This window comes from Sciurus vulgaris (assembly GCF_902686455.1).
Source record: "Sciurus vulgaris genome assembly, chromosome: 8".
In the NCBI taxonomy this organism is placed as follows: Eukaryota; Metazoa; Chordata; class Mammalia; order Rodentia; family Sciuridae; genus Sciurus; species Sciurus vulgaris.
This window is the reverse complement of record NC_136468.1, coordinates 124,354,930-124,367,501: the sequence shown is the minus strand read 5'-3', so window position 1 is coordinate 124,367,501 and position 12,572 is coordinate 124,354,930. Positions and strand designations below refer to the sequence as shown.

At 45.0% G+C, this 12,572-nt stretch overlaps 1 protein-coding gene and 1 pseudogene across 2 annotated transcripts in view; one reads left to right on the top strand and one right to left on the bottom strand.

Annotated features, from left to right (window-relative positions):
- The first annotated feature begins 310 nt into the window (after positions 1-310).
- DGCR2 (DiGeorge syndrome critical region gene 2) overlaps positions 311-12,572 on the top strand; it is a 112,066-nt gene continuing 99,804 nt past the window's right edge. The window contains exon 1 of the mRNA XM_079152006.1: positions 311-679. Coding sequence (XP_079008132.1) covers positions 601-679 — 79 coding nt within the window. The 5' untranslated portion in view covers positions 311-600. The remainder of the gene's footprint in view (positions 680-12,572) is intronic.
- Positions 4,333-12,448, bottom strand: LOC306668526 (elongation factor 1-gamma-like; annotated as a pseudogene). The gene has a single exon. The product of its transcript is annotated as an elongation factor 1-gamma-like (transcript).

Below are 12,572 nucleotides of genomic sequence, written 5' to 3'. Positions count from 1 at the left end.
TCGCCTTGCCCCAGGCCCCGCCCCGCTCAATGTCCATCATTGTGGTTCTGCTCCTCCCCCTCCCCCATGGCTCTAGCCCGACACCGGGGGGACCCTTCACTCTGGCGGCCCACCCCTCTGTTTAGCCAATGGAATGCTTCAGACCTGCCCCCTCTCCTTAGGGGCCCCCTCAGTCTCCCCTCCCTGCAGTCTCGACCTTAGACCTCGCCCCTTTTCAGGCCCGCAGCTCAGACTCCGCCCCCCGCCTAGCCCTTGGTTTGCGCGTAGAGCGCGTGGGCCCCGCCCCCCTTGGCGCTCATTGGTTGGCGCTGGCGTCGCGAGTAGGAGGCGGGGCGGCGCGGGCTCGAACAGGACGGCCGCCATCTTGCGCGGAGCTTGAGTCGGTGCCCGAGGTTGTGGCCTAGAGTGAGCGCGAGTCTGCAGCCGTGCCTCGCCGCCGCTCAATCCCGCCACGGCCCAATTCCGCGAGGCCCCACCGGAGTCCTCGCCTGCCGCATCTCTGCGCCTAGCCCAGGTCCAGCCTTTCGAATCTCACCCCGGCCCGGTTCGGCCTCCCTGCGGCGTCACGCGGCCGCCCCGGGGACGATGAACGGAGGATAAATGGTGCCCAAAGCAGACAGCGGTGCTTTCCTGCTGCTCTTCCTACTCGTGCTCACAGTCACAGAGCCGCTGCGACCAGGTGCGCGGCGCGGTGGGGGGGCGGGGCGGGGGGCGGGGCCGTAGCCGCGGCCTGGATTCCAGCTGGGGTAGCTCCGCGACCACCTTCCCCCTCAGCTACCTCTGGCTTGTGCACGTCTGAGAAAGAGGTGGGTGAGGTCCGACTCAAGGGCTGCTGGGCGCAAGCTGGAGCTTACCTGGATTCCAGGCGCCTCGTACGTCTTGCCGCTCTGTCCTCGAGGATGTCGCCTGCGGGTCCTCCTCCACAGAGCACTACGTGCTGAGAGCCACCGGCCAGGAGCTGCGCCTTGGGCGCGCCCTGCGGCCGGCCCCTACATAGTGATCGAGCTGAAGGGCTGGGGGCCGGGAGCAGTTCGTGGAGGCACCCGGTTTCACAGGCGTTCGCCCTACTGTGGCCTGGTACAATCTTTCAGCCCAGGACAGCGGTGACTGGGTGGCATATTGTCATCCTGTGAGGCGTTGCACCGGAGAAATTCTCAGCAATTCTCCCAACCCAGAGGAGGTACTAGGAGCTCTACAAGCACCCTGTGCAGGGGGCAGAGACCTCGCCGTGGTACCAGGCACTTAACAGTGCTCCATCTGTGTGATGGGATTAAATGCTTTTGGAAGTCCCCTTGGAGCTTGTGTATATTTATATGCCTGTGGTGGGAAATCAGAACCACGGCACTGAGGGCCCTTTTCTGCCTATGTGGGTTATTCCTGAACTGCACCAAGAAAATCAAATACCGTTAAGAGAGGCTCATTTATCCTTCAGGTACAGGAGATCCTGTGCTGCAGCCCCATTGTATTTTTAGGGGGCTACAAAAATGCTTTAGTCAGAAAAAAAATTTGAGGTGGAAGAAAATGTTATGTATATTAATGCAGTCACCTTTACTTCAATGAAAAGTACAATTCTTAATTTTTTGGTACTGGGGATTGAACCTAGGACATCTCACATATTAGGCAAGCACTGTACCACTGAGCTACATCCCTACCCCTTTTTATTTTGAGACAAGTACTTAGTTGCCAAATCTGCCTGAAACTTGTTATCCTCCTGCCTTAACCCTCTCAATAGCTGGAATTACAGGCCTGCACCACTAGGCTGATTCCTGGGTGATTCTTAACGTTTTTTTATGGATAAAGGATCCTATGAAGGGTGAAGTGCCCAGGGCCATCTTTTGAGAGTGACATCAAGGAGGAAGTGGGAGCACAGAGGTGTGCACTTCTCTGCATTGACCTATCCAGGTACCACCCTAGAAATGCTGTACTTCTGGGCTGTGTGCCTTTGTCATCTGCATGGAATGTCTGCTTCTTCCCCAATGTCAACCTGGTGGCCAGTGCCCTAGGCCCTTGCTCAATCTGAACAGACTTGATGTTTTCCTGGACTCCCTGAGTACAGTGGTTGCTCACTGCTTTTGGCTAACCTCTGTACAGCAGGATGACTGGTTGTGGAATGACCTTGGTAGGAATAGGAGCCAGGAAAAAGATCACCTATAGAGAAGGGTATAGAGCTGATGAGTTGTGGGTCCTTGTCATTAAATTCTTTATAAATGTGTGCACCTTTAGAGAGGTGAAACTTAATCCTGTCATCCGTTGGTTCCAGTTTTACATATGAAGTCACTGGGCTTAGAGATGAAGTCACACATAATGTCCATCATCTTTGGCATACCTCAGGTTTCAGGTCCAGCATCTTCTGCCTGGATCACAGAGGTGACCACTGTCTTTAACTCCTTTTCCCCTGTTCACATATCCTGCCAGCTAGCCAGGAGCAGTGCAGAAAGTATATGTGAAAGCTCAATGTCTACCCATCACTGGGGATGTTCAAATGAAGAGAACATACCCTTCCTTTTAGAAGTGCCTGATGTGGAAGCAGAGTCTGGGTGTAAATCAGTACATTGCTATTGGTTGAGTACCCTTGAGTGTAGGAACCCTGAGACAGGTGGCAGAGGTGTCTGTCCTTTTGCATCTATGAAGTAGTGAGTACCCTGAGTGTGGCAGCCTAGAGACAGGTTGGCAGTGTCGGTTTTTTTGTACTTATGAAGTAGGGGAGGACTGTGGGGAGCTCATTCTGGGGTCCAAGTGGGACATGGAGTGGGGAGGCTCCAGTAGAGGGAGCAAAGTTATCCTTTTAATTCCATGTCCCTCCATGTCAGAACTTTACAGCAGCCCCTGTTGGTGTCTTGAGTTGCCCTGCAAAACCTGAGGGATCCATCTGGCCACTGATTTTTTTTTGGGCAACCAGGACATTCTCACTCTAGGCCAAATATTTTCTTTGTGTGCTCAATGTACCTCTTCACACATTCACTCAGTGTCCTTCCTGAGAATGCCAGGCAGGAGTTTGCCCTGCCTATTTGGTGTTTGTGAGAGGAAGGGGTTTCTCTGGTCTTGGTCTGCTTTCTTTTTTTGCCTGGCTTTGAATCATACTTGGGTGTGAGGAGGGCACCAGCTAGAATCTGTGTCTTGGGAGGGAGGCAGGTAGAGACGGTATCCTCTGACTTCTGCTCAGTGTTGTCCGTGAGGATAGGGTCAAGCCACTTGGGGCTCTCTCAGAGCCTTTCACAGAGTGGTGAGGAGACAGCATGTGCTTACAGTATTTTTCACCAAAGTTTCTTTTACTTTTTCTTTGTCTTTCTTTCTTTCTTTCTTTCTTTTTTTTTTTTTTTTTTTTTGTGGAGGGGGTAGTACTGGGGATTGAACTCAGGGACACTTAACTACTGGGCCACATCCCCAGTCCTTTTTTGTATTTTTAGAGACAGGGTCTCACTGAGGTGCTTAGGGCCTCACTAAGTTGCTGAGGCTGACTTTGAACTCGCTGCCTCCTAAGCCACTAGGTTTATAGCATGCACCACTGTGCCCAGCTTTTCTTTCTTTTTTTTTTTTTTCTTCTTAAAGGTTGTGCAAAACTACCATAGTTACAAAAATTTACAAAAGTGAATTCAGTCAGTGCTTATGCATACTTCATTCACATCTTCAAAAATGAAAGGTGTTCAACACTACAGAGTTAAATGAGATTACTAGACTCAACTGCAGGTATTAAGCACTGAAGTCACACAAGTTACCCTGGAATATGGGCAAATGTTGCTCAAGAAAAATTCTATTGTTAAAGCTAAAATAGGGTTAAGGCCATTTGAGTTTAAGAACAGTTTTACAAATCTTTCGGAGCTCCATCTATTTGTGTTTGAATTATCTGACCTTTCTTCCAACTTGTATTAAATTTGTTTTATAAAATCCAAAAGGAAAGAAGAAATCAATACAACAGAGGTTATATTAAATAAAAGTAACATTCAGAACTATAATTAAGATGAAGTAAGGAAAGCCAAAACATTAAAATTGTAAAACTTATTGGAATAAATTTTATACTAGGAGTTAGATAATATGTACAAATATTTTCAAGTAGATTATTTGCTCTAAGATGTTCTTTTCATAAATGCACTGTTCAATTAATCAAAACCTCTACACATTATTCCTTAAAATAGCAGCGCACACTATTGCTACCTGCAAAGCTGTCTCAACTGACTTAGCAAATGAAAGTAAATAAAATATGGGTAAGAAATGTGCATATTAAGGAGAAATAATGGAAATTAGAAAATGTATGCAGTTCAGTTCTGTTTTGGGAGATGGGGGGAGGTACTGGGGATTGAACTCAGGGGCACTTGACCACTGAACCAAATTTAGAGCAGGGTCTCACTGAGTTGCTTAGTACCTTGCTTTTGCTGAGGCTGGCTTTGAACTCCTGATCCTCCTACCTCAGCCTCCCGAGCTGCTGGGATTACAGGAGTGTGTACCACTGCACCCAGCTGCAGTTCAGTTCTTTTAATCAGCCAGCCAGCTTGCTAGCTCCTGTGGAGTATGAATGTGGTCATTGGTGACCTCCATCCCCACTGGGGTTGCAGTAGGTTGGAAAGTTGCTTGTTCAACTTTGCTTTAGCCATGTTGTAATCCCCAGAATCAAAATATTTTCCCCCTTGTTGCAATTGTTTGTAATCCCTTAAGAGATTGGGACCTTCAGGCTTTTAGAGCAGGTTGAGGTGGATACCTTTTAATTTTGTTTATTCAGCTTTCTGTGGATTTCACTTTATCTTCCATTTTTTTCTGCTGCTCTGCTGAATCTGCCTTGGAAACTTCGACAGACTTAGAGCACTATGTATGTAACCTGACTTCTCCTCCAAAGTTTCTTTTTAAATATACATCTAATCTTGGTTGATTGAAGATGTGTTACATGTCAGGCACTGTCCTAAATATTAACTTATGTATTGATTAACTCTTAGATGGTCCCTTATAGACTGTTATTAGCCCCATTTTACAGACAGAGAAACTAAACAGTGCTTATAAAACTAAGTGACTGAAATGAGATTTTAATCCTAGCAGTCTACTTATCTCCTCATTATGTACCCTTGGCTGGGTCCCTGTTTGCTCCAGCTGTGAATGTTCTGCTCTAGTCTCAAGAGAACCTCACATGTTTTGAACAGTTTTCTTAACCTGAGCTGTGGAGTTCTCGACTGCCTCTGTCCCTCATAAGTCCTGGGGATTCTCTATGTACTGAACCTTTTTCCATCTGAATGTTTTGGTTTGAGGGATGGAATCCCTCCATCTCCCCTACCCATGCCCCCCATGCTTTCTGTAATTGACCATAGTGACCACTGGTGTGTGTTATGTCCTTTCAGGAGAAAGAAGGATCAGGGACCTTTGCTGAAATAACTATGATAGCAAGATGGGTGTTCTTGATATTGACAACTGATACTGTCGCATTGGTCTTTTTCCCACTTGTGCAGGAAACACAACATCAATTGCTCATCTTAAAACTTGTTCTGTCTTTACTTGGGCAACGAAATCAGAGATGTGGGTTCAGCCACATTCTCCAGGGTGATTCTACTATACCTAGCTGAGAAAACTTGCCTTCTAAGCAAGGTCACAGTACAAGAACCCTGGTCTATCCTTGCCTGTCCACTTCTGGTCTTATGTAAAAAGGCTTGTGCCAAAACAGGCCTCGTGATGAGGTAGCACAACTAGCAGCTGTCTTCGTTATATTGCTGGCAAAGCTAGTTGGGAAAGGCAAGTGACTTGCTTAAGGTCCCATAGCTGGTGAACAGAATAGCTGGGATTTAAGCTCAGACTTTTAGTTCAGGGTTTTTTTTTTTTTTTTTTTTTTTTTACCGCTGATGTCCAGAGTTTACTTTCATGTGAAGTTACATGGATTGGTGAATTTTAAGAGGGAATATTTTCCCTAAAAGTGGAAGGAGCCAAAGCTCAGAAGTAGCTAGAAAGTTGAGAAGCTTTGCTTGAATGCCTTTTGAGTTTTGAGTGCTTTCCTCTATAGCCCACTATCCTGTGACACTTTGTAGAATTTGTCCTGCTGGTACATTTGACTTTGGGGTTAACAGTTTTATTCTTTTGGTTGAAAAGTGGTATAACACACTTTTTAGCTTCACTGGCTAATAAATTGTATTTTTAAAAAAGGGAAACCTTGGCCTGGGGATATAACTCAGTTGGTAGAGTATTTGCCTCACAAGTTCAAGGCCCTGGGTTCAATCCCCAACACCACAAAAAAAGAGGGTGGTACTGTTTATTTGGAAATAACTTCAAATTTAAGGAGAAGTTGCAAGAATAAAATAAGTGCAAAACAAAAACCTAAACCCCACTGCATATCCTTTGTTCAGACTTAACCTATTAGCATTTTACTTTATTTGCCTTATCCCTAACCCCATGCATGTGCCTGAGTGTGGGCCCTTGTGTGTGTACATAGATATGCACTGAAACACATAGTGTTTGTCCTGAATGGCAGTGAGAGTAAGTTGAATATATCTTGGCCCTTTACCCCTGAACATGTCAGCTACTACAGGGACAGGAGGTGGCTCCTATTTAGCCGTATGCCATTGCCCTCACTAACACCTGCTCTGTGCTAAGCACTGCATCATGGTCATTTCTCAAGGCCGTAAGAAGTCCCGTGGTTAAAACTTAAGCTGACCCTAATGGAAGTGAATAGGTGTGCGTGTTAAGAGTTTTTATTCATTCATTTATTTATTTATTTATTTATTTATTTATTTATTTTGTAGATGGACACAATACCGTAATGTATTTATTTATATAAGGGGTTGAACTCAGGGATGCTTAATCACTGAACCACATCCCCAACCCTTTTAATTTTTTATTTTGAGACAGGGTCTCATTAAGTTTCTTAGGGTGTCTCTAAGTTGCTGAGGTCAGCTTTGAACTCACAATCCTCCTGCCTCAGCCTCCCAGACTGCTGGGGTTATAGGTGTGTGCCACCATACCCAGCTGTTTATTTATTTATTTTTATGTAGTGCTGAGGATCAAAATCAGTGCCTCATACCACACTAGGCAGGTGCTCTACCACTGAGCTATAACTGCAGCCCATGTTAGGATTATTATTTCAGTAGGTAGTTCTGGTCTTAGGAGTGAATATGTGCTGTTGAATATCTGTGCTGTTGTTAGACTGTGCCTTTCCTACCCTTCCCTGTTCTACTTCCCAGGACCTTGTCATTTCCTCTCCTGGGTACTTCCTGAACTGCTGAATGAGTATGTCCTCAGCAGTGGTGGGAGGAGATCTAACTGTGTATATGTCCTCTTAGCAGTCGTGGCAGATTATGTGGCTACATGTGTGTCCTCTTGGTGTTGTGATGGCAGTGACCTTGGTGTTGTGATGGCATCTTCCCCTGCTGTACCAGAACCATTGACCATCAGAGAGTCCCTTTGCCTCCATGGTGTTTGGCTCCAGGAAAACTTTAGTTGTGTTTTGACTGTCAGTGAAATATGTCAGTGGTAACATTTGGAACCCAGTAGAGAGCCTGTGACAGATTGAAAGTCTTCCTTGGTGTGGTGATAGGTCATTTCTTCATCATACATGTCTGTGCTGAGGATTTGGTGACCATTAGTTTCCATAGCAGTCTGCAGAGCAGGTCAGAGTCTGGTTTGGTGTCCAGAGTTTGCTGAGCAGAGTGATGGGGTATGGTTATTATTTTGTTTCTGGCTTGATGTATTTCAGTTGTCCTGGGAGGTTTAATGACATCTGGCACATCTTGTCCTGCCATTTCAAGCTGGATTGAATGTCCTGTCAGTGTGGACATAGTGGGCCTTGGCAGTGCAAATCCAGGCTGAAGGTGAATGGCTCATGGACCTGTGTTTGGAGTGCAGTGAACTGTAGCATAAATCCTAAAGCCACACTGCCTGGGGCTGAGTCTGCTCTGCTTTTCCCTCTGTGACTTCTCTGTGCCTTACCTGAAACATGAATATCATAATAGGGCTTCATGGAGATGTTGTGAGGGTTAAAATGGATAAGTATAAAGTTCCAAAAAGTTGATAGAAAGCAAATGCTTCATATGGGCAAATTGTTAGTGTTTTTCACAGATGGACCTCTGGGAGTCTGGGTAACACCCTGAATCTGTGTGCACTATCATGTACGTGAATACAGACATGACTCCCAAGTTAGGGCTCCCTTTAGGAGGTAGCAAAGTACAGTGGTTTTACATTTGTGTCTGCCACAAGATGAGTGCTGCAGAGTCTTAGTGGTATTAGAGGAGTACGTGTGACTTGCTGAGAGCTTCCAAAACGACCGCTTTGTACAGGGCCAGCTCTATATACAGCTGTTATATAATAACACATTTTGCTCTTTGTCACATTCTCGCTGTATCCCTTGGACCTGATCAAGCAGAGTGGGCACTCAGAAATCATTATTGAACAAATATACAAATGGCTATTTATATTTTGACATAAAGAGTAATAGCTCCTTTAGCTAGTTGGCCTTGCATCTGCCCTGACGGGGGTTTGAGTAGGACAAGGGCCTTGAGGCTGTCCTGCAGGAATGCCTTTGGAGGATGGTGGGAAATGGGATGGGAGTGGGGGCTGGTGGGGACAGAGCCAGCTGGTCTGGGCCTCATGCTGGGGGAGGTTGTTCCTCAGATGTTAACTGGGTTGAGAGGTATCAGAGTTGAGGGCTTCTGGCCAACATTAATCCTCCCTGAAGTTTACCAACCATTTAACCTGGGGTGGCGGGAGCTCCCCAGGCTTGCCCAGCAATTGGAGTTGGTAACAGGCCTACCCTTGTGTGAGGCCTCATTTGGCCTTTCCCCAGGGAGTGCATGCTACAGACTGGTTGAGAGCTGGCTGGATGCGAGGACTGTACTTGCCTACTCTTGGCCTTCTCTCCCTCCTCCGCCTTCCTTTTTCTCTGTGTTGATTCAGTTCTTAGTGTGTGCTTCTGCCCCTACCTCCTTTTGGCCCTTCTCTGTAGGCTGACTTCTGCTATCTTTGGCAGATAGCCATTAGTTTGGTCAGCTCGTTGTCCATTTCCCTTAGCTGTGGGCTGCTTCCTGTTGGACAGGACAGGGCTGAGGGCAGGTCCTTGACAGGTATGCTGACTCACTAAGTTAATAGCTGTGGAGGGGATTGCTTGGGGCATGCTGGGACTGGGCAATGGACAGAGCTACAACAGAATCCCAGTCCCCCAAGGGTCAGTGCAGGTGGTCAGCAGATCTGAGCCCTACCCTTCCATTGAAATTGGTCTATTGATGCAAACAGCTTGTTTGTACTACTGACTGACATTGGGTTTGTTGGCCATCCTGGTAGTGGGATAAGACTTTGAGCCCCCCCCCCCCCAACCCTATTTGTGTGTTGGGGTCTAATACAGATTGGTATGGTACACCATGGGCACAGAGTAAGCCCAAGGTTATAGATAATCTCATCTGGACAGTCTGGGAAAAAATGATGATTTTCTTCTACACTTACAAACATTTACACATAAACTTTTTACATAAATGAAATTGTACTTTTAACAGTGTATTTTGGAAATTTCTGTAGATCAGTACATATACATTTACCTCATTCTTTTTAAAGATTCTTTTATTTTGGAAACATTTTAAACCTATAGAAAAATTGCAGGCATAATAGAATGAATGCTTACATTCATCCTCCTGCATATAAGTTTCAAATTACTAGTTGTTAACCCTTGACTCACCACACATTTGCATGTGTACTTTGTATATATGTGTATACACACTTTCTTTTTTGCAGTACTACTTGAAACTGAATTGTAGACTTGTTGACAATTCATCTTGGGTTCCTCAGTTTACATAAGTTCATTCTCCTATAACTACACTATAGTTACCAAATTTAGGCAGTTTATAGGGATATAATACTATTTATATCCTTATTTGTCAGTTGTTCCATTTAGTACCTCTTCTGTTTCCACCTTGGGATCATATGCTGTATTTAATTGTCAAATGCATCTTCTAAATTCCAGAGCAGCTCTCTGACTTTCTTTGTCTTTCCTGGCATGAACTTGAAAAAGAGTACAGTCATCATACAGAATTTTCCTCATTTTGGGCTTACCAGATATTTTTCCCTGTGATAATATTCAGTCCGTGCAGTTTTGGCAGAAACAATGCCTCAGGACGTTGAGCCACCCTTAGTGCATCCCCTCAGGAGGCACCTGCTGTCAGGCTGTTCCAGGAATGTTAATTTCGACTATTTGGTTAGGTGATACATATAGCTTTGCCTAGTGGTTTTAAGCATTCATTGTTGATTCTTGTCTAAATTAGTTATCATTGTGATGGTTGCTAAATCATGAGTTTCTTATCATTCTTCCTATTTTTATTGGTGTTCTATAAAATAGAGCTTTCCCTTCCTTTTCATCTTTTAGAATTAATATGGACTCATGGATCCTTTTTTTCCCTCATATCATAACCTCTTACTGTGATTATTCTTTTTGAGGCTTATAATTATTTTGGCAAGCATTAGCCCCTTCAGACTAGCTTCTATATTCTTCTGATACATTCCCATCCATTTGAGCATTCCTTATTACTGGGCTTATTATTTTGTACTCTTCCTTGTATCTTTTTTGTTGTTATTTTATTTTTTGGTACTGGGAATTGAACCCAGGGACACTTTACCTGAGTCACATCCCCAGTCCTTTTTTATTTTTTTACTTTGAGACAGGGCTTTACTAAATTGCTGAGGGTCTTATTAAGTTGCTAAGACTGGCCTTGAACTTGTGATCCTCCTACCTCGGCCTACCCCAGTCACCAGGATTTCAGGCATATACCACTGACCAGCTATTTTTCCAGAGTCTTGGTTCTTTTTGTGGAAGATATTATTTAGTGTCTTGGGTTCTGTGAGAATGTTCCTTCCAGTCTATAATGAGGAGGGATGCCTAACTGTGAGCATATGTAAACATGCATGTGTGGTCTCTATACCTGTGTGTATTAAGTTCATACTGTTTATTTTATTCCAATGCAGTCTTACAGGATATTGCTTGCTTTTTATGTTCAATGTACACATGTTCAGTTTCCTTTAATGACCCCCATCTCCCTGAAGGGCAGGTGCAGGCAGCTAGGTGATGGCAAGACATGTTCACTTGAAGATCTTTCTCTGATTGAATGCTTTGCCCATGTGCTGGAAGGCCCCCTTCCAGGAAAAGTACTCTTGATCCAGCGAACAAGCATCTGGGTCTCAGGATCCAGTTTCTGCCATGTATATGACTTGGGGTTCACCTGCAAGTCTGGACTCAGCAGAAGGGCAAACTCCTGGCATTGGAAGACCCAAACTCCAGAAATGGAGCTGCTGTTGTTGGTTCCAAAGAGGATGACACTGGCAAAGTGGTTTTTCCTCAACTTGTCCAATCACTGATGATGTTGCAACTCATGAAGGACTGGCTGAGCTCTTCAGGAAAGTGGTACTCAGCACACCACAAGGACCAGCCATCCTTATCAAAGTGCTCCCCAAAATAGGCAGTGCCACAGAGAGTGTATCCCCATTAGAGTATTTGCATTTAAATTCATCCAAAACAAAGGTACTCTTAGGCAGGTGAGCAAAGGGGTCCTTGACCTTGGACTCAGCAGCCAGTGCCTGCTCATATTCATCCATCTTCCCCCTCTGGGACTGGGGTAGCTGCATTTTTCTCCTCTTTCCGCTCAGCCCGGTGCTTCTGCTTTTCTTCTCATCAATCCTTCTCTTTCCACGGGGTGTCCTTTTTAAAAGGGCTGGCTTTCTGCGACTCTTATCATCAAACTCAGCCATCTTCTCACACAGTGACAGCTCAGAACTGGGGCTGGTTAATGCAGTTGGTATTGGGAAAGGCCTGGTGGAAAGAAGATCTGTTTATAGAGCCACAACAGGGTGCAGACAACTGTTATGTCAGCCAGTGTCACTCATTCACCCACCAGAAAAGTCCTTTTCTTCAAGTGACCATCCAGCAGCCCCAAAATTTGCCTCTAATCTTCCTTTACATTCCCAGTGGCCTGTTTGTTGTGGTGGATGATGCTCAGCGTAACGAACACCCAGGTACTGACTGGAGGCACTGTGTGCTATCAGCAAAGCTCACCCACTGCTGTCTGCCTCTGGAATACTTTCCCACAGCTCCTCATTGCTCACATAATAGGTGATAGCATTGCTCTCAACACAGAATCCATTGTCACCCTCAAATACTGGAACCTTGGCAGCAGGAAATTTGTGGAGAAATTCAGGTGTGTATAGGTGGGGCCAAAGTGGAAATGGGGTAGTACGGAGAGCACTTGGACCTGAACTCCACTGTACTGAGTAGTGGTGAGGTCCTTGAAAGCCCTCCAGTTTTGGGGATATGTGTACAGGGTTCCAGCTGCCATGGTGATTGCAGAGAGTGAGCCCCTGTTTCATATTTTTATCTCCTTTTTCCAAAGTAAGAACCTTGGCTACCAACAACAATAAATTTACTCATTTGCTTAATCATACAGTGCACATTTAGTAGTTTCCAAAGTACCCCAAGAGTGTTAAGATTTTTTTCAATTCTTTTTGTCTTTATATACTCTGTTGGCATATACTCGAGTATTGGTTCAGGAGGTACTTGAATTAATTATCTCTGTGTTTGTTACAGAGTTAAATTCAAAACTGTTGATTTGAAACTACTCTTAATTAATAGCATTGAG